We start from the raw sequence: 22,623 nt of genomic DNA on the forward strand, positions 1-22,623 counted from the left end.
AGCTTTCACAATTTATGTGTCTCTTTTTAATTTTAATAGTGTTTTATTAAAATATAGTTGATTTTCCCACAAAAATTATATGAATTTGAGTTTCAAAACTTGAAAACATTTTTCTCAAAATTCCACAAATTTTATAAAAGTTTCAAGTATGTAGTTTTATAGTCCATAGAAGTTTGGTGCAATAAAGTCCAAGTTTTGAGGGGCTCAAAAACCGCATTCATTTTTGACAATTTTTTGTTGGCGACCTTGTGCATTTGCTCCAAATAACGAATGCTATACATTTTCTTGCATGGAAGAAACCACCCAAAGTGGGGTCTTTCCCACTCTAGGGATAGTAAGACCAATCCTAACATACATCATATTAGTATAATGACCGACTTTAGATAAGAAATATATCAAAAAAACTGTGGAACATGTAAAAAAGATGTCCAGTCTTTGCATCTGGGCAATTAGGACTACACCTACAGAGGCACTAAATTTTATGTCCAACCTACTGCATATCATATAGCAATTCGGCAAGAAAATAGCTGCCAAATCAGCTCTTAGATTAAGAGAAATCGGTCTACTAGGAACGAACCATAGAGAGTACATTTAATTTTTAGAGAAATTCTCCTGCATTTCTGATACAACGTATTTCTGTAAGACCAAGGACATTAATTAAAAAAAAATCCTTTATCACGGCGTTTCCTTCGGAACAGGAAAGGGATAATGGGAAAAGGAATTAGAAAACAAAGTAGATGAAGGTTTACTCTGTTAAACATTTCGTCTATCCGATCAATGCAAGGTATTTCAAGCGGAAGTCATGGCTATAAAAGAGGGACTTACAGCGATAAAACCGAAAATATTTTGCACAAATGAAGTCTTCATTTACAATTGACTTAAAAACATATGACTAAATAATGATTTAATGTATCACAAAGTGCCAAGGCGCATTCATTAAAGGTGGTGGCGCTAGGCCAACAACAATGTTCTGTATGTTTGATTGTTCAAGCCAAATATTGGGAAACTAGAAAGCAAATAATGAATTTTCCTTGTTTCATTCTAAGCTGACAGCCACATGGACCAAAAGAAAAAAAGGAAATCAGCTGATATACCAACACCACCTTTAATAGATTCGCCGTGCAAAATACATTGAAAATGTAAGAAAATCAACTTTAAATTCAAAGTATGCTGCGTTTTGTATGTATAAAAATATTTGAAAATATTTAATCCAGTGAAAGTTTGAAAAATAGTAATGATAGCTTTGCTCCACAGGATAAATCTATATGGGCATTTAACAAAAGGATGTTCGATGACCAGTTTTGATATTGATATTTTTTGTATCTTATATTCACTTCATAGTGGATAAATATTTGCAGTTATAAATTTCATAAACATTACTGTATATTACATATCTGTAGCTATATATGATACACCATTTTAATGACATAACAACATTTTATTTGAATGTGATTTTTAAATTAGTTTAATGAAAACTTTCACTTTCTAAAGTGACATGTCCAATTTGTATTTAATACTATGCGAACTTTTACTATTAAGAAAATTTGCAATTAAATTTAAACTGTTATGTCTCAGAAATAAGATCAATTAGCAATTATGTGGTATTTTACCGAGTATTTAAATCTTTTTATATAATAGAAGTATATTTGCAATTATACACATACAGCCTGTCTAATACAAGCGATACTGACAACATTTAGAGCTCTGCTATAAAAAAAATTTAAGTGCTACTAAATAGACGTATCCTTTTCGTAATGCGCGTTTCGCAATTTTTTTATTTTCGTGAGAAATTTAGAAAGGTCCAAGACTGTCACGTACATCTGCAGCAAAATAATTGATGAGGTCGAAGACGTTCATAAATAAATGGGGGAATGGCAGTTAAAAACGTAGACGACTTCCACGGACGCGGCCTCGACAAAATGCCTCTTTAAAGCAAGATCAGAAGATCGATTAGTTGATTTGTTTCTGATAAAGACGAACTTATCGCTGTGTAAAACTGTAGTGGTTTAACCAAAAAGCATCACTGCCATCAACTGCCAAGATATTTGAAGATAATAACTAATCCTGGATTTTACAAGAAGGCAACGATCCAAAGCATGGTAGAGTAACAATAGTAGAATGGGATTGAAACGATTTTAAATTTAGTAATGGACGTCTAGAATGGTATGAAGGAATCGGATCAGTGAATTTAATCTGAGTGAAAAAGGGAAAAATTTCTTTTGAAATAAAGGCGACATATATATATGCACATCCAGCCTAGACCATACGAGCATAGTAAACAGTGACTTTAAAGTGTATGGAACCGTAAAATCAGAAGCAAAATGTCAAATGAAGGCAAGTGTTGAATACGATGTGGCTATTGGCAAAATTCAAATAACCACAGGGTGTTAAGAATGGAAGTCAGCATAGAGAAAATTCAGTAGATTTTACAGTTTTTCCTTGATAAAGGCGCAAATGCAAGCCAGAGCACTAAAATTGTGCCGTTCAGGCATTTTTGATGCTCACAGAAATAATCGAAGTTGATCGGCACGTTGGTAGTCGTAGCACCGGCCTGGAGCTAAAGATCGACCACAAAACAGTTTTAAACCCTTTATGGAAAAATTTGAACGCAAAAATAATGGATTTATTTTTCCCCAAACTAATATATTGATTTATATTACTTAATTTTTTCCAGAATTTTAAAATTCTATTGCATGAGACCAAGGTACGTCTCCTCTGTCAATTTTACGATGGATATAGCAGATTAGAAAAAGTCGAAGCAGAAAAAACTAAACTTGGAAGCGCCTAATTCTGTGCGCTTATTGCTGCATACAAATTTAAACGGAGATACATTTTCGCTTAACATGAATATTTTCCATGGATATTTAATGGTATATTTTAAAGCGAAAATTTTAAGCGTTTTCACGTTAAGTACAAAAAATATAATAAAAAATTAGCTATTAGACAAATTTTTTATAAGATCCTGATTCAATTTTTTGAAAAAAGAAAATTTTTTTTACCCTTAATGTTGGTTTTAAGTGAACGCAAAAAAAAAACGCCCTTTTACGGTTTTTCAGAAAATCTATCTATTACTTATCAATATTAATGTGGGGACTCATGTTTCCAAAGATTTTTACAATCTAATATTCCACTAATAATCCAGTAAATTTTTAAATCGATTCATCAAGCCGTTTTTCCGGACCGATTGATCAAAATTTTACAAAAAAATTAAAGGAGCAAGTGCATTGTTCTTAAACATTGGCTAAACATTATACATAAAATAAAAAAAAAAAATTTTTTTTCAACTTTTTTTGTATTTTTGCATTAGTATCTTATTAAATTAAAAAAAAAAAAAATTAGTATTGTTGCTGAACAAAGTTTTTTTGCAAATTAAAAAAAAAAAAAATAAATAAAAAAAAATTTCAAATTTTCAAATTTATTGTTTTGATTTTTGTTTTTAATTGAATAAGATACTAATGCAAAAATGCGAAAAAAGTTAAAAGAAAAATGTTTCTTCAATTCTATGTAATAATGTTTAGCCAATGTTTAAGAACAATGCATTTGTTCCTTTAATTCCTTTGAAAAAATTTTGATCAATCGGTAAATTTTTGTATCGCCCTTTAACTGGCGATTACAAAATAACCCTAAAATTAAAAATTGTTTGCTTTTCAAAAATCCCTAAGAAATTTAGAAACTTTTACTGTTCCCTTAATTTTTGTGAGAAGTTTAGGTGCGTCAGTTTTTGGGCGCCATACATTTTTGTTTGCTTTGCGCGGTTTCGAAGTTTTTTTTTATATTTTTTATTAATTTATTTTTATTTAATTTTTTTTTACATTGTTTTATTTTTTATTTTTATTGTATTTTATTTTATTTTAGCTTTAGTTTTTATTTATATTTGTTTTTTATTTTATAAAAATTTGCATAACAATGCCATTATTATATTAACTCACATACTAACGCAACACTATCATCAGAGGCTTACAGAGCACTGCTTGCATGAAACCGAGAAAAAAATGGCAAAAGCCCAGACCTGTCATTACAAAGAGAAACGTTGAAGAGGGGAAAAAATTTCATTGCCTCTGCAACTGCCCCATTCGATGTAGAAGCGTTCTACTATACCTTGATGCACCAAATAGTATATAAGTAGATACTCTAAAGCAGTTGCCGATTATTAATTTAAGGAAAGTGATAATAATCTCCATAGACACTGGAGGGTTTGCTTGAACAAAGGAACCTAACAAGTGAAACTGCGGTATTACAATGTGTCGCTATCTTACGGAAAAGTGTTCCGTTTGTTTTTTTTTTTTCATGTAAAATTATTTATTTCATGTTAAATTCAAATAATTACAATGTCATAATAATAAATAGCACAACGTACGACTATAACATAATTTGTCAGTCGAGGGTATAATATAATAAAGAGATTATTTTGGCACATAGCATTTTTCTGCTCATTGCTTATTCAAAAACTAATCCTAAAATGGAAATATATATTAAGCAGTGCACAACAAATAACAAGAAAATTACGAGAACTCATTAAGAAGGTAAGAATTTGTTCAGAGCTTTATAATCACAACAAAATATATAAAGGCAGGACAGGCACCAATGACGCGCTGAATATTTGACATTTAGTATTTCTATAAACTGCGGAATATATTCCGTCAAGGAAGCAGAAGAAAAGAAATTTAGAGGCGACAAATTCAAATTTTGCGATAAATCTTTTCATTTTTTAATCGAATGTACACCAAGGCCCTGTCCTATGGAAGGACAGAATGCTAATTCTGGGCAAACCGCTGTTCGAGGGTCTCGAACAACTGGCTTAGATGTCAACAACCTAATAAAGTTCTTAAACTGCACAAACTGGATATAGTCATTACAGTAAATAACCATTAAACAAGTTGATAACGAGGATGTGGCAACAAAATGGAGCGGAAGCACTAGTTGGATTCTGGATGAATCACCACTCTAACCAACCAACCAACACCAAGGCGCACAATCTCTTTAGCAAGGAGCAAAATATAATACAAATAAGCCTTGAAGGTTGCAAATATTGCAGACCCAGATTGGTCTCGATGTGAATCATGTAATTCGGCAGGTTTGCAAGCAGGAAAAAGTTCAGTTTTTCAATAAAAAAACGAAAAAGTCTCTGTACTGGCTACTTCTACACCCCAAACCTGTGCACTATAAAACGTAATCGCTCTTGAGCTCGCAGCAAAGGTTTTTCGTTTTTTAGAAATAGGAATCTGAGGGTTATTTATAAACTTTAGCCATGTATCATTTATTGTTTTTTTAGAGCCGGCATGCTTTAAATCCCGCTTGGTGTAAGACAGTTTGTAGTTAATCAGGACGCCAAAATATTTTTGTTCAATGACAGTCTTTATATTTTCATCGTCAAGCTTCCAACTACATGAAGCAAGAATTGCGGTGCACTCGACTATAAATTTAGACTTAAACAAATTTACTTTAAGGACCCATTGAAAGCTATAATTTCGTATTGCATCGACCATATCCTGTAGGTAGGCCGGAGACTCGGCAAGAAGGTCTAAGTCTTCAACGTACATTAGAAACTCAATGCAACCATTAGCCACATTTATTCCAACTGGTAGAAATTCGTTTAAGTCATTTAAGTACAAGGAAAACAAGGTCCGACTTAACAGATAATCTTGTATAACTCTTTGATTGACTACCCTAATCTGGTATCTTCTATGAACAAGTAATGAGTCCTATTTAGTGTCAAATTGAAACAAATTAGTATTTTAAAATTTTCGAACTACTTTCTTTTTTTTCTTTGTTTTTTTTTTAATATCTTTCTCATACTTTTAATGCTCTAGTTTCATTAGCCTCATTTTAGTTACTAAAGAGTTTTGTTTGTTATAACTTTAAAATTTTGCTTCACTCATAAAATTTTCTTGCTGTTGTAACAGTACTTTGGTGAAAGAAAATTGCATAGTTCCTTATGTTGTACGAACATAACCATGCACATTTGTATGCATTTGATGATTATGCCGAGCGTTGCAGTCCTTGCTCCAGTATTTACACTCTTACGAGTAAGCATGGAAATATTCAAACTGAGTATTAAAGTCGAATAAAAATTATGAGCTATTGATTTAATTGAGTCACGTAAAAAGTGCTGTGCATGCATATGTATAGACTGGCAATTAAACAAAATTGATAGTAGACACTTTCTAATTCACAACCAACTTTTTACATTTGTTGAATTTTGTTGTTTGTAACCGTTACGTACATTTATAAGCATTTTTCCCCAATGAATGGGCAAATTTTTCCTTTCGTCGCGTAAGTGTGAAGTTGTAGCTAATAACGTTGCCCCAAAATATTTTATTGCAACACCTGGAGTCTCCCGAGGAAACCTATTAGGCTTCTCGCTCTTTCTTTTATTTATTGATGACTTATGCAATTGCTTTACGTCTCCTACTTTCCTTGATTGGATTCGGTCCTATTTAATAAAGAGGTGCAGTACTGTAGTTATCGATGGAGTTTCTTCGAAACAGTTAATTGACACCTGTGGTGTACCTCAGGGTAATATTTTAGGACCTTTGTTATTTGTTTTGTTTATTAATGATATTTGTTCATGATTTTCTTTCGCTAATTTTCTTCTCTATGCTGATGATCTAAAAGTGTACGCTGAAATAAGAAATTCGAGTGATTCAGCCGCCCTACAGTTCGAGTTCAATAATTTATTTTCCTGGTGCCTTACCTATGAATAGTATATTTCTTAATATTGAAAAATGTCACAAAATCTCATTTTCTAAGCTTGAAAACCCCCTTTATACCTCTTATCATATCAATTATACATATCTTGCTTCGTCTGATGTGATAAAAGATTTAGGGGTTTTCTTTGATTCAAAGCTTAATTTTAGCACACACCTAAATTATGCCGTTTCTAATTCTCTTGCTATGCTCGCTTTTGTTAGACGTCACTCATCGCACTTTACTGGCCCATATACTCTTAAGATATTATGTATACTCTGCGTTTGTTCAGTCCAAATTACATTATGCCTCTTTTATTTTGACACAGTGTCAAAGGGTTTGGAGAAATCAGTGTAGATGCAATCATCATGAAGTCCCGAAAAAAATGATTCAATACCATATTCACTGAAAGCAATCAGATTGGTCCACTCTACTTTTTACAAAACCATGCTGGTTAGAAGAAAATAAACTTTTCGTAGCAAAGTATAATTTTTCTTTAGCAATAGTTTCGACTAATTTGGAACTAGTGGGCAACTTCGAAATTGGTCTATAGTTACGCACATCATTCTTATTGCCACTTTTAAAGATTGGTCCCTATTCGTAATTTTTTTTTTTAAACTCTAGAGGATATTCCTGATCGCATTCATGTTTGATATCATCATAAAATTTGAAGAAATGGGAAAGAATCAAATTTTTGTTAGAATGAAATTTGAAGCAAATAGTCTCCTTTAAAGCAGAAGTGCTAAACCCCGATATATTGGGGGCGTAACATCTGACATATAGACTAAGTGTGGAAGCCAATATATCCCTAAAATCAATTAAGCTAGCGAACTGAAAGTTGGCACCAATGCATAAATTGCATATACCGTACTTATGCAGAAATGTGGAAGGTAATGGAAAAGGAGGCGTAGCACCTCCAAAATAAATTGAAATTTCCATATCGCTTTTCTCCGGAACCACAAAAGCTAAGATAATGAAATTTGATACAATTACAAAAATTACCAATACCTGTTTTATGATAAAAAGTGGAAGGTATTTGAAAAGGGGGCGTAGCACCTCCTATACAAACTGAAACCTTCATATGGGTTTTCTCTGGCACTACTTATGCTAAGGTACTGATATTTCATACAGTTACATAAACTATACTTGGGCCGTGGCACCTCCAATACACACTTAAATCTCGTATCGTTAGTACAAAATAAGTGAATCAACGAAAATTTCAAAATCTTAAAACAATTTTTTTTGGATCGCTACCAGAGCTTGAAAAAATTGACATATTTTATCGCAAGAAAAATTAAAAAAAAAAAAAACGTTTCAAATTCGGGAATCTCAAACAAACTGTAGGTAGAGTTTTTTGGTATTTGTGAAGGTAATTATGACGATTACATATTTACAATGTAGTACAGTTACAATGTCACGGGGATGATCAGCAGATTAATGACAAACATCGGTAGGCCAACACAGAGTAAAAGTAGGTCTATAATGGGGGCCACAAACTCATTTCTCCTGTACGGCAGCGATTTATGGGGAGATGCGCTAAACTGCAAAGCTAAGCGCAAAGTGCTGGAGGTTGTGCAACGAACAGCGGCACTCAGAGTTTTCACCACACTGTCCCTGGTACTGCATTCTTTGTGATCAGCGGGGAGATAAACGTCGACCTCATGGCTCGGGAACGAATGGTTGCGTGGGATTCCGAGAATAAACACCTCATCACTAGCGTCATGGAACCAAGATGCCAAACCATGCTGCCAAATCCGGTGCGACGCTGAACCAAGTGGCAGATGGGTAGCGAAACTCATTGCATCAATGGGCAAATAAGTTAAAGGGGACTTGGAAAAAGTGATTTACTTCTTAACTCAGTGGCTTCGGGTCACAGAGCCGAGCGATGACGCTGAACTCTTGTTTTTTAGTTGTGACAGATGGCTTGTGGAAAGAGATGCTCTGAGGAAGCAAATTGGCGGCATCGTACCGACCAACATTATAAGCAAAATGCTCGAACGTGTGGCTAGCTGGAACGTGGTAAAGAGATACATAGAGGTCGTACTACGAAAGAAAAAGCTAAACCTCGACACATTGCAACAAAGCGAAGTCTCACAGAAAGCGACACAATACAACAAGCGTACAGCATGAAAGCTGGCTACAAATGCGGTAGAGCCAGACGTGGGTGCATAGAATTTGTGCTTTGTGGATGCCGTTCTGGGTCCTCCCGAAATAATGAAGAAAATAGTCCCTTGAAGGGGGACTCTCCAGAAGGAGAGGAGGGATTGTTTTAGTGGCCACACCACTCAACGCAGTAGATGACGGTTGCTGTTAGTGCCCGCCAAAAAAACTAAAAAAAAAATGGTATAGCTCAATTCAAATTAAATAAAACCCACTACTTTCAGTGGGGGTTGTTATTAATCGAATTTTCGGCCACGGGCGAACACAGTAAATAATAATTTCACTAATTGCAGTGAAAACCTACCGCATAAAGTGAAAAGTTTAAGTTCTCATTATGTTTCTCTGTTAGAGTGTTTGGCCTGGCCAGAAATAAAATTTTATTGTATCATTTTTTTTTTGGTTATTTCTTTTTTGTATTTGAGTATAATTTTACTCCCTGTAGAAAACCTTCGACCTCAAGAAATTTACCCACCTGTATTTTGTGCATCGATGCGTGCATGATAGCCCAGCAGACTGATGATCACCAGGATCAGCTGTGTACGTATGTGCGGCATTGCAGCTTTACTGTTGTTGTTTTTACACCTGAACCGCTGCTTATCACTTATAAAGTAGTTTATTTTTATCTTTTTTTTCTAAGCTAAACTCCAACTCAATAACTTGTAATATTTGATATAAATAAAAGTTTCACCAAGAGTTTGCTGTTTGTTTTTTATTTAATTTTTTAAAACACTATAAGAAAATAAATACAAAATAAATTTAAAAAAAATGTATGTAATAGTAGGATTACGCACTGTACGGTTAGGTGTCTTAAAAAACTTGCTTATTGTGAGTGAGAAAAGGATGTGCGCGGGAAGAAAAAAAATAACTAAATAAATTACGAAACGTTTTGTATGCCTCTTGAGTTTTGTAGTATTATTAATATTTTTTTTTTATTTAAATTTTTTTTAATCATATTTTTTAATGTGCTTTTCTTTCACTACACTACTTTCGTGCTTGTTGGCAAATCAAGCAGTAACTTTTATATTAAACTAAATATTTTTTGTATGTTTTTATGTGTTTTTGTGTGCAAACTATTTTGCAGTTTTTTAATATTTTTTCTTTTGTTGTTTTAAAAGATTTTTTTTCTCCCAAATGTAGCCGCTTGAAGTCTAAAAAAGCCACGGCGAACAGGTGAAGTTGGCGACTACAAAAACCCGTAGTGGTAAGTATGTCACCGTTACACGCGGTGGCAGCAAAAGCAGCAACAAACAACACAAGCAACTGCTGCAGCAGCCGCAGCAAAAGCAATAGCAACAATGACAGCCAGTTTCAGCGTTATTTTTGACGTTTCATTTCTTCCGTTGTTGCTTTGTCGCCTTTCCAACTACTGATCCAACTTTCTTTCAAGACTTGACGCTATGAGTTAATTTTTAGATTTAAATTTGTGTATATTTTATTTATGCGCACATTTTATTTCTAAGCTGAAATGTATTTTTTGTCAAAATATTTTATGGTGAAAGTTACAAACTCGCAATGTTTATATTTTAAAATGCTTTGTTTATTTTTAAATAGATGTTTTTATTAAATACATTTTTTTTTTCAATATAATTTTTTTTTTGCAATTAAAAAATTTTTTTTGTTTTGCAACAGCAACTTTTTTAATATTCTCCTTTACTTCACACCAAAAATTCGTAAAATTTTTGCATTACACTTTTATTAATCCCAATCTATATTTTCCATTCACACGCTAGTTGGTTTTCTCTTTTTTCTGATAAAATAAAAATTGCGCCTGCGCATGCGCACACGTTCATATGCCTCGTACGACTAAATTGTACGTCAAAGCCTATTTGCCGCGCTAACTCCAACTTAGCATTTGACTGTCTGCCAGCCAACGTATACAACAACCAAGCGTGTTCGCGCGTTCAAACGGCAGTGTTTGTGAGCAACCGAGCCGTTGACGCAACAGCTGTCAAAGCGTACCGTAAGTCGCTGTTGTGTATGCAGGAAAGCAAAGCAGGAAAAAGACCAACACAAATAAAAAAAAACGAACGGAAACAAACAGAAAGTCGTCGCTAAAAATCGCGTACTAGCGTTGCAGACAACCGACACGTTCAGGTAGTAAAAGTCAACTGAAAGCTGCGGCCATACGAAGACACCAACGTACTCGGTTTCGGCGCACCAAAAACAGGCAGTCTTGTAAGCTGTCTCAAACTTGGCTTATACCATCGAACTACGTTCGAACCACACTCGACTCAGTCGCACTGTACTTAACCAACATGTTGGCGCTGGCTCTCTCTCACCTGCTTTTCCCACGCTGCTTGCAACATTTCGGCGTTTCGACGTCGTGTTTCACTTTCTCAAAGCGTTTCTTAAGCTCAACTAACTAAGCTCTCTGGAGTAGGTCTAACTGCGAATGCGTTTGCTGTTACTTGCGGCTTAGTGAGCGTTGTTACCAATTATTTGCCACATTTTGTTTACTTAACTTTTTTACGCTGCTGCTACCCGATTTTTTCGCCTTGCACACTGCGCCAATTTCGCATGCAATCCGACCGCAAGTACGTCTATTTTCGATGCTAATGTTTTTTTTTCGTTTCTTGTTTTTGATGAAGGCCTTCTTTGGCTTCAGCTCTTCGCTTAATAGTTTAATAGTTTGGTAACAATATTAGTTTCATTTTGAGGAAATTGTGTTAACTGGTTTGGTCCAATAATTCGCAAGTGGCGCTGAGATATTATGAACTCTTTGTGTGGTGTCACCGCATTGCATGCATTAATTGGTTGGTAAATTTGTTAAAAGATTATGCGATTTGGTTTGTGATAACTAAAGCACTGGTCTAAGCATAGGTCGGTCAGATGACCAGCGCCTGCTAGTGGGTAGTCTAAAAAACTCGGCAGCGAAATTGAATAAAAATATTTTTTCTTGCATTTTATATACTCGTATCATATGTAAATGCGCGAAACATGGTAGCCACCTATTTTGAAATTAAAAAGATTAAATAAAAAAATTGCAAAATATGAGTTTGGAGTGAGGGATATCACTGACAGCATTGTTCCAAAAAAAAAATATTGAAGAGGGTTGCCACCTCATTTTTGCTTTACATATGCGTTGTTAATGTGTTCATGTCTTTTCCAGTATGAATTATTATTTTTATATATTTTTCTTTCTAAGTTTATCTGGATGATCTGGTTGCCACCTATTTTGAATAATTTTAGACTAATATAAAACATCATAATATGGGTAGATATAAAACGAGAGATATTTAGAAAGCTTTATTTCAAAAATATTTTAAATAGGGTTGCCATCTCACTTTTGGCTCAGATATCTTTTTTTTCATGTGTTCATATGCATAATTTGGCTTCTAGAAGAGGGTTAAAGCACTTGATGAAAATTATTTAAGATAATATTTTATTTTCTAACTTTGTCTTAAAAATGCTCTTATAAAAGTTTGACTTATTTAGTAATTAATAACCCATTGTAGAAAAATATTTCACCATTTCGTGATTTTCTTTTTTAGATAAGATTTTATTTTTAACATTTAATTAAGTTTGTCTTGAAAACGTGCGTATGAAAGTTGCCACCTATTTTCAATTCTTTAATAATTAAATAAAACATGAGAATAAAGATAAAGATATGCATATGTGTAGAGTGAGAGGAATTTAAACAGCTTTATTACAAAAATATTCGGCCGCCGTCGCCGAATGGGTTGGTGCGTGATTACCATTCGGAATTCACAGAGAGGTCGTTGGTTCGAATCTCGGTGAAAGCAAAATTAATAAAACACTTTTCTAATAGCGGTCGCCCCTCGGCAGGCAATGGCAAACCTCCGAGTGTATTTCTGCCATGAAAAAGCTCCTCATAAAAATATCTGCCGTTCGGAGTCGGCACAAATAGGAGGAGGAGCTCGGCCGTTCGGAGTCGGCTTGAAACTGTAGGCCCCTCCATTTGTGGAACAACATCAAGACGCACACCACAAATAGGAGGAGGAGCTCGGCCAAACACCTAACAGAAGTGTACGCGCCAATTATTTATTTTATTTTTTTTATTACAAAAATATTTTTTATTCAATTTTCAGTTTTGCACTATTTGCATATTTTAAGGGGACATATAGTATACCTGTAAACGGCCATATTTTCTCTGAAACTATTTAAAATGAGGAAGTCAATATATTTTTTTCAAAATTGGCATACAGTTTATCTATAAATTAAAATAATAAACAATTGTTTTTTTTATATTTTCATCATTTAAAATGGCGGATGTATACTCAATTCTTCCAGGAAAGTCGCAGCAGGGCTTCTCAATCGGCGGGCATTGTAGCATCAGCGTCAGTGACCTGAATAAAAAAAAATCAAAAAAAAAAAAACCAAAATCGCGGAATAAAATGCTTCAAAAAAAAGCATTAATTTTGGGGCGAATTTTCCTACTATTTTTGCTTCGAAAAAATTATTTTTCGAAAGCTTTAAATTCGCATAGAAAGTAAAGGATAAAAAAGATGTGCTCAAAATTTCCGGGAGATTGGTAAATAACTTTTCGAGTTATCGTGTACGCCAATTCAAAAAATATATTGTAGTTTTGAGAAAAACGCGTCTAAAGTTTCAATACAACTTAGTAAACCTGTCACTGTTGACGATCTATAATATTATATAAAAAATACTTAAATTTGCGTTCTAAAATTTTTTTGACATATTCTTAAAGGATTACGAGTATTAACATTTTATGAAAAAAAAATGTGGTGAAATGAAATTTTACAGGTATCTGTCCCCTTAATATCCTTCGGTTTTTCCTTATTTCTTTTTAGTCTTTTATGGTCGATCTTTCGCTTTTGGGCGATGCTACGGTTACTAACATGCCGGTCAACTTCGAGTATTTCTATGATTTTATCGACATTTTCTTTAACAAAAAAATGTCTGAACGGAGTTGACGGTATCAAAATTGCACATAATGAATTGTTACAGTATCGGCACCATAAATATCATTCACCGCTCCTGAGTGGAACAAACAGCAAACGAATTTTTTTAGTGTAAAATTTCACCTTGACAACGTGGATAAACTTTAAATTATTTAATCGGTAAGTTGGGAGATATCGATCACTATATGCATCTAGCGAGAAAATAATGGATTTCTTTTTCTTCAAATCAATACAATTTTCGCTTACACCCTTTATAGGTTTGGCCGAGGTCGAGGAGGAACTCTCCTCTTATTTGTGATATGCGTCTTGAATATTCGCAATAGAATGTCGCGTATTTTGAATTATCGCAAAGTTAGGTAAAATATCAAAATATGGTTATCCTATTTGTCCTCTCATAATTTTAATTAAAATGAGGGAAATTTTAGACAGATTCAAACCAAAAATAATTTTATTTGGGTAAATATCAACACATTTTTGCCTTTTACTATGCAAGTGTACTATGTATGTACACTTTGGCTCGCTTATCTTTATTTTTTTACAATATTTGCAATATTTTTTATGAAAAATAGTTTCTGTTAATTCAAAAAATATATTTATTGTATAACAAAAACTTTATACATAAAAGTTCTAGATTTCGTACAAAGTTCACAAAAGTTTTAAAAATTAAAAAAAAAATTCGAAAAACTTTCAACTTTTTAGTCAAGATTTTTAGTATATTTTTGGATATGAAGTTTTATAGTTTTATATCCCATTAAATTTTAGTGTATGTAAGCTTGAAGCAACTTAAAAATCGCGGTGGGTTTTGATAATTTTCTTTACATACAATATTTGGAAATTTATTCTAAATACAGAACTATTTTGGAAGTCCAAAAATTCTGATTAAAAAGTTGAAATTGTTTATGATAATTTTGTGCATTTTCTCATTTTTGTGAATTTTGTAGGAAGTATGTAAAATTGATTTATAAGGTTTTTGTTATAAAATGAACTTTGTTTTTAAAAAAGTTGAACGAAAAAAAATTTACTTAGAAAATATTGCGAGCACAAGAGCAATTAATTTGGTTTCTTGTAAATGCCTTTCAAAATTTGGATGACACTACTAATCAGATAATGTCCACCTTTTGAGCTTATTAATTAAAAAGGCCATAAATTTAGTTTGGAAAATTACTTTTATTCAATTCAGAGCAAAAAATGTCCGAAAATAATACAAAATTAGGAATCAACATACTTTGCTCGATATGACCACCTTTTGCCTTGACTATGGCCTGCAGACGGTGTAGAAGGCGCAAGCTGCCCGACTTGACTTGCACGTATTTTGGCCCACTCGCGGAAAATGGCTTTTTTCAGCGCCTCGAGACTGGTGAATCTCCAAAATAGTCCGAAGAGAAAAATCATCGGATACGCATCTGGTGATTTTTAGAGCCATTGTGTGGACGTTATGAAGTTCGGAACGTTGTTTTTTATCCATTCTTGGTTCACTCGAGCTTTGTGAAACGGTGCCTCTGTTGAAATTTCTCAAATTCTGGTATGAACGGTCGGTCAATAAACCGTATCGTTTTGGAAGTTTACGAATTGCTCAATTTGAAAAATTTTCTCGTCAGAAAACACAATGTTCGGAAATTGTCAGCTTTCGGCGAAGCGAAGCAACTTCTTCGCTTTCTCAAGTCTGACTTGGTGCTGCTTTGGAGATAATGCACCTTTTGGACATTGTAAGGCTTGTCTTTGAGATCATTTTTCAGTAAGCTCGTGCATCAGTTACGCGAGCGGTCTGAACTTGGTTACACTTCAAGTGCCAGACCCTGTATTGCTCTTTCCTCCAAGAATATTCGCAACTGATTGCCAGCTATTTTAATTTAAATTATTATTTAAAAACTAAAGAAATCAATCGGTTATCAAATGGAATATATATTGAACAGCATGAATTCAGGAATTTTTTGAAAGCATTTACTCGTATATGTATATTCATTAGATCCTCTGCAGTAGGTCTATTTGTAAAGTGTGGTCTTCCAGCTACTGTTTGTTTATTGTTTCATCAATCTAATTAACTGCCACTTTCATCAATAATCTTTTGTTATTTCTCTGGTGGAACCATTTCTCCAGAATTTTACAAGTATAACTTTTGAATCTTATTTATGAACATCGAATGGAAGCGCATTTTTCAGGTCTACATTGAAATCTACTTAACTCCCCTAAGAGAGTTTTCAAGGTCAAACTGCATCACTCACAGTCTCACTCAGCTTCGTCCGCGTCACCAAAAGTGTATGTGATCTGTGGCTCTCATGTTCAAATATAACATCATATATCATATTACTGGATGATTTGTACATTAAAAGAGATATTCACCATCTATCGGCAATTTATTAGCAAACTCTTTGGGCTGCCCAATAAGAATAATACGAATTTACGAGTACATCACGCACTGCTTTGGCTAGAAAAGGCGCAGGCTGAAAATGAATATTATACCAAAAGTGTTGCCAGCAAGTTGGCAGTAGCACACATAAGATAGAATGCAAATTAATTATTGCGGAATGGGGTTTATTTCCTATGGCTACGATTGCCACTGCTACAACAACAAAAAAGCCTGGATGTTGAATACTTTCTCTGTCACTTGCCATCATTTGGTGTTGGTATCATAAATAAACGAAGTCGCTTTACTTAGATAAAAAGCCTAGCTTCCTCTGACTGCAGAAAAACCGCAGTATATCCTAATGCGGCGAGAGTTTTACGACCTCAGCCAGCACTAGAATGTGCAGCTTTAATATCTCAACTTGCAGTTTTATTTGTTAAGAAACGCAAAACAAAACGAAAGTGGATAGAGTGGGTTACCATCTGAAACTAATTCAGCAAGTGAGTTGGCATTATCCATTATACAAGTATATGATGGCAATTAAACATTTTTCAGCTATCGGTGCCCTTCCACATTGTACATTTTCTAAGCTATACTGTAGGTTAGGTTTCTCAGTCGACAGCGCCATCACCCATGCCTGGAGGATGAAGAAGCTACTTCACACCTTATCAGCATTTATTCCTCATTCTCCAGGTTCAGATTACAGACACTGCTCACTGCTTTGGAGCGAACTTATACTGTTAGCTCTCTACCACTCTAAGGGACTCCTTCCGATTTATTTCAATAAATTAATAGGCATTTTAGTGGAGACAAATTGTGAGTGAAAAATTAAAAAAACATCACTTAGTGATCACTTATAGTTAAGCGTTTCCCTGTCGAGTGAGCCAAGAATTTTGGGCATTGCCTTCAACTCCTCTAAAAATTGGGTTTAAAAAAATTTTGACGTAAGTTGCACAATTCTGAGATTTATTCTATGTGGTAAATTTTGGCATAAAAATCATTTTTTTTAACATTTGTATACATTTTTTTAGCTTTTAGGATAAAATTCCCTTAAAAAAAAACTTTGTAAAAAATATATCTTTAATTTTTTTCAACTTCCCTTTATTAATAGCTGATAACACTAGCTGCGTCCAGTAATTCATAATGGAGTCCCCATAACTTTTTGAGCTATATAAGTTAGTGAATTGGCAAAATCTGTTCCACTTCCCAACTCGTTTTAAGGGGTCATTGAATCCGCACCTGTGGCTTTTCTTCATTATCATCTTTTAATTATTGGGTTACGCTAAGGTGCGCTCACAGTGCCAAAGCTATAGTAAGAGTAACATCAACTTTTGTAAATGACACTCTACAACAACAGTGAATGAATGAAGATGCCGGATAGCGAATGACTTTCATTGAGGAGATGTGATAATGGCAATTTGGGTTTACGATAAGTAGAGTCCTACAAAGTGTCCCATATTTATTTTACGTAGGCTTGGTGGGCTTATTTTTATGTTTAAACAGTTTAGTGAAGGCAGAATATATGTGGTTGTGAAGACAAATGGAAGTCTCATCTTTGAATTCATACAATTAGGACAACAAATCCGTGCAAAATACTACTCTAGTGGAGCTCTATGAACTACTGTATGTAGCGGCGATTCGATCCATTAGCAATGGGGCGTACGTTATTTGAATAAAACTCAAAAACTTGCGGGAAGAAATTGCAGAAAAAGAAAATTTGGATAAAACAAAATTAGATATAATAAGTGTCATTAAAAAACAAACAAAAAATATATACTTTATACTAAAAAAATATATATATATAAATATATAAAAAGGTACCAAAGAAACTTAATCCAGAGAATAAGTCTCAATTACCAAACTTTTTTCAAAATTTATTCAATTTACTTCTTGTTATGCACTCAAACTACAAAGAAATCAATTTTCAGAAGAGTTCTGGGAATCCAACTATTAAGATATTTCACTTTGATAAACTGTAAACCAAACTTTTTACCACGGAATAAACTGAAAATTTAAAAAAATTTTCAACAATTGTTCGCAATTTTTTTGATATTTTTTGCAATTTTCTTTGTAAAGGGTTTTCCAATAACAGATGTTAGGTGTTAAACAGGAGAGATGATTAAGATGATGACTAACAGCAAATTAACAGAAAGGTCGAATGGAAAAATATGAGCCATGTACAGTTGGTGTCACTGAAAATCGTACCTTTATTTCTTTGGAATGATTTCATTTGTTAATTTATTATTTTATTTTATTTTTTAAGTTTATTATAAATTTTTTTTATATCATATGTTTATTATTTTACTTTTTATTTATTTATTGTTTAATTATTTTTTGATGATTAACGACTTTTTATGGCCGGAATCGGATGGTATCTGGACAACGTTTATTTTCAACAAGACGGCGCTACGTGCCGCACAAGCAACGAAACCATTGATCTTTTACGGGAAAAGTTTCCGAATCGTGTTATCTCTCGAAGAGGTGATCACAATTGGCCACCGAGACTGGACACCTTGTGACTTCTTTGCGACCACGTGAAAGAGAAGGTCTACGTTAACAGCCCAGGGTCGATTCAAGACCTCAAAGATGGAGTTCGAGAGGCTATCGAGGACATAGGGCAGCCACTCTGCAATTCTGTTATGGAAAATTTCATGAAAAGGATATTGTCTTGTAGGGGGGTTTCAATTGGTCTGATGTTATTTCCCACTATTAACGGCATGCCCTCCTCTTTATAAAGAAATAAACATCCGATCATTTGTATTAAAAAATAGCATTTTTCTTTTAATATCAAAATAACACCTCTTATTGGAAAACCCTTCATTATATTTAAGCTTATAAATACAGCAACTTTTGTAAGGTTTGACGACAATACCCAAAATATTTGAATCAGTTGATATTGTTGTTGTTGTAGCAGGGCGTCAAGCCCTACCAATGCGGTATAGTTATTGATAGTCATCGTATATCTCATTTAACGGTAGGTCCAGGAAACATGTTTCAACCGGTTGGATCTAGAGGGAGAGGGATCTTACTTGAGTGTATTTGAGAGGTCAAGTGAACAGGTGATTAGCGTCGTGGGGGTATTTTCACACGCCGGGCATATATATTCTGGATAAGTGGAAGTTTAACCTACTACCAGCCAAGGTTATGCGGGTCTCACGAGGCAACCGAAGTTCTGCGTTTTAGCTTCTAGCAGAGGTGGTTCCTACGGTAGCAACCCAACAGAAGTTACTTACTGAGCATCTTACTATGCTCCTTAACTGGCAGTATGCAGGCCTCGATGTGTAGATGTTGCAGGAGAGGCATGAAGAGGTATCCTGTACCTATCCTGATGACATTATTTTGACAAGTCTGAAGCTTTCACTTGTCACTTTGATCTTTAGTAATCATTAACAGGACTAATGATTACAGTACCTATAATAACCGACATAAATCTAAAATGGCTCTCTGCGTATTCAGAATTAATATTGTAAAATTTTAGCTCTGCATTTTTCCTAAATTTTTTATCGAAAAACTATGGCTTTACTTCAACTGCTTACACTTTTTAAAATATTTTTAAAACTATCAAAGTAATTGGTAATTATAATTATGTAATAGATACCGGCTTGTTTAAATTTCAGTTTATACATATTTTTTTCTTCATAGTTTCAATTCACTTCTGCTTTGAAATTTCTAAGAATTGATCATAGTTAAGTAACAAATTGGTTAACTGTTAATAATATGGAAAAATTAAAAAATACCTAACGGTTATATTAAAATAACAAAGCATCGTTAAAATCTACGAAATGCCAAGCACCCAAAGAGTAATTTGTAACCTCATTCTATGCCCACTGTGGACGACAGCCGCGCGCTTACACAAATACTCAGAAGTGGATACTCCAACTACAACTCCAACTACAATGCATATATCACCAGCTAACTTAAAAAAATCACAAGCAGTAACCACCGCAGGCTTTATGAGTTGACAATTAAAAATATTTTCTCTATTTTGCAGGGGCTTAAGTTTTATTAGAATATTTCTTTCTTGGATTTTATTGTCAGCAGTGCAAGAAAAATTATTGCCATATTTAAAATGTTTCTACTTTGTCTTGCAATAAAATTGTCAAAATATGAAAAAAGAAAAATTTGCAATAAGCACTTTTTGTCAACCACCATCAATGTGTGAAAAGCAATCAAGAAACAGGCTTCTTACTTTACAAAAAAAAAAACAAGCAAAAAATAAATAAGAAAAAATCAACTCACCCAGTTACTTGCAATGCTGCACTTGAATGCTGCCACCACAGCCACAATTGCTGCAGTTACATTGGCATCGATGTATATATGCACATATAACTACATATATGGTACAAGTATGCGTGAGATTGTATGAGTGTGGCTAGCAATACACGCAAACTGGACGGCTTAAGCTCGCACTTCACTCAACGACGGTAGCGGTATTTTGAAAATCAAATTGCTACTTTAATTTGATATGTCAAAAGAGTAAACAAAAAAGTAAGTAAGAAACAAAAATAAAAATAAAATGTGGCTGAAATCAGCAGCGTATTGAAAAGCTAATAAAGCGGCTTGCAATACTACCCAAATGCAATTTGCGTCAAGCGGCAAAAGGAATTAAAAGTGGGGATTAATAAAAAAAATTGACAATTGCACTGCATATTTTCTGGAAGGAAGTGGTTATTTTGGCGTTAATTGTGCACTTGCAACACGCTAATAAATATGTACTTGATTCCACATCAATATTGTGGCATGTGAACGTGGACAGGTTGAGCGAGTTTGTTTGTTAAGTCTTTTGTATTGCCAATTGCGTATTAATTTTTATTGTAAGATTGGCACCAATGAGAATTTAAAAATGGGTACACATCTGAGTGTGAATTGCGAATGTTTTTATGAACTTAACGAAATTTACAGCTTTGATACGAGCGTTGAAATGAAAATGTGAGTGAGGGCTCAATGATAGAATTCTTATAATTCGATTTAACAGGCAGCGCGCACGAAAAAATGTGTCGTTACCTTGCTGATTAGTGTTACCTTGCTTATTGTCGTTTCCTTGAATGAACTGCAAGCGAAAGCGCGGAACGAACGACAAAGCAAACAAAGCAAACGAACGGCAACGTTCGACATCTTGCTCTCTCCTACTTAAGTGAGCGTATATATGTATGTATTTGCGCAAATGTACATATTTAAATTCACGTATTTGTATTTGCATATGCCTTCTTATTGATTATTATTAATTTGATTCACTTGAAGAATTTAAAATTAAACCAAGTTTGTTAATAATACCTGTTGTTTTAATGTTATTATTATTAATTTTTTTATTATATATGAAGGAAAAAATGTATGGTAATGTTTACCACATACCTTATAAGATATGTTGTATAGTAATATATGTATATAAACATGCATATGCATATACAATTTCGCGCAATTTTCAAAAAGAATAAATCTATATGTAAAGATGCATACAAATCATATGGACATATCAAATATACGAATCTATTCCGTAGGCAAGCAAATGTAAGCTAATGTGCTTGAACTGCAAGCGAGAGCGCGGAACGAACAACAAAGAGCATAATCGGCCCCCGCGTTCGGCAGCGTTCGACATCTGGCTCTGTCCTACTTGAGTGAGCATATATATGTATGTATATGCGCATTTGTATATAAATTCACATACTTGTATTTGCATATGCCTTATTCCTGTGTGCATGGTAATGAACCATTTCTCTGTTGAGAATAAACGATGATAGGAAAAATAGGAAATGAAAGGGAGTGTTTCAAGTGTAATGTGTCTTGAGAAAGTCAAATCGATGATGGTGCCTCTTAGTGTTGTTGACTTATTAACGTCTGATGCACAATCGAAATTGAACATATCTTTCATGAATTTGATAAATGTTTCGTCATTTTTCACGTTTGTGTAAATGTAACTTGACCTATTCCATTGCAATTCCATTTACCTCCTCCTCTATATCCATACAAAATATCTATCAAACAAATAAAATTAAAATTTTGTTTTGAAAATTGCAACCATTCCATCAACATTTTCTTATGACGTTGTCACGTTAAACTATCGTCAGTAAACCGACTTTACAGACAACCTCTTTTTAGAAAACCTTAATTCTTATTACATTATACGAATATTTTGGAGAAGAAGTTCATTCGGCGAAAAGCACAACTGAGCGACTCAGAAAATTGTGTAGCTAGCACATACATTCTTAAATGGGGCTTAGCCCAAGTTTTCCTTATAGTTGTTTTCCTGGAAATGGAAGGTCACTAGGTAAGTTAATAGAGAACTCGGTTGAAGCAGACATTTGACAGCTATTGGCTCCATAGGTAGAATTCCACGCATGTGGGGAAAGTGCCTGATCACCACTCATTTAGGAGTGGCCAGGGCACGATTCTTCTGCTATATGGTCAAAAGCTTCCGGCCAAGTATGATCTGGATACTTTCCGAACATCGGTTCGAGAGCGATCTAATGTGAGTAGGTGAAGCAATCCAGGATATCTGGTTGTGGCAGGGTTTGGGATCCGTCACGTGAAACTCCCTCCCGAATGAAAACA

The 22,623-nt window shown here is 34.1% G+C and overlaps 1 protein-coding gene across 1 annotated transcript in view; it reads right to left on the reverse strand.

Moving 5' to 3' along the window:
- The window catches only part of LOC128857390 (uncharacterized), a 155,447-nt gene extending 144,675 nt beyond the window's left edge, over positions 1-10,772 (reverse strand). The window contains exons 1-2 of the mRNA XM_054093133.1: positions 10,536-10,772; positions 9,320-9,576 (exon numbers count right to left, since the gene is read on the reverse strand). Of these exons, the coding sequence (XP_053949108.1) occupies positions 9,320-9,401 (82 nt within the window). The 5' untranslated portion in view covers positions 9,402-9,576; positions 10,536-10,772. The remainder of the gene's footprint in view (positions 1-9,319; positions 9,577-10,535) is intronic.
- Positions 10,773-22,623: the final 11,851 nt, after the last annotated feature.

The sequence above is a fragment of the Anastrepha ludens genome, chromosome 3 (assembly GCF_028408465.1).
Source record: "Anastrepha ludens isolate Willacy chromosome 3, idAnaLude1.1, whole genome shotgun sequence".
NCBI lineage: Eukaryota > Metazoa > Arthropoda > Insecta > Diptera > Tephritidae > Anastrepha > Anastrepha ludens.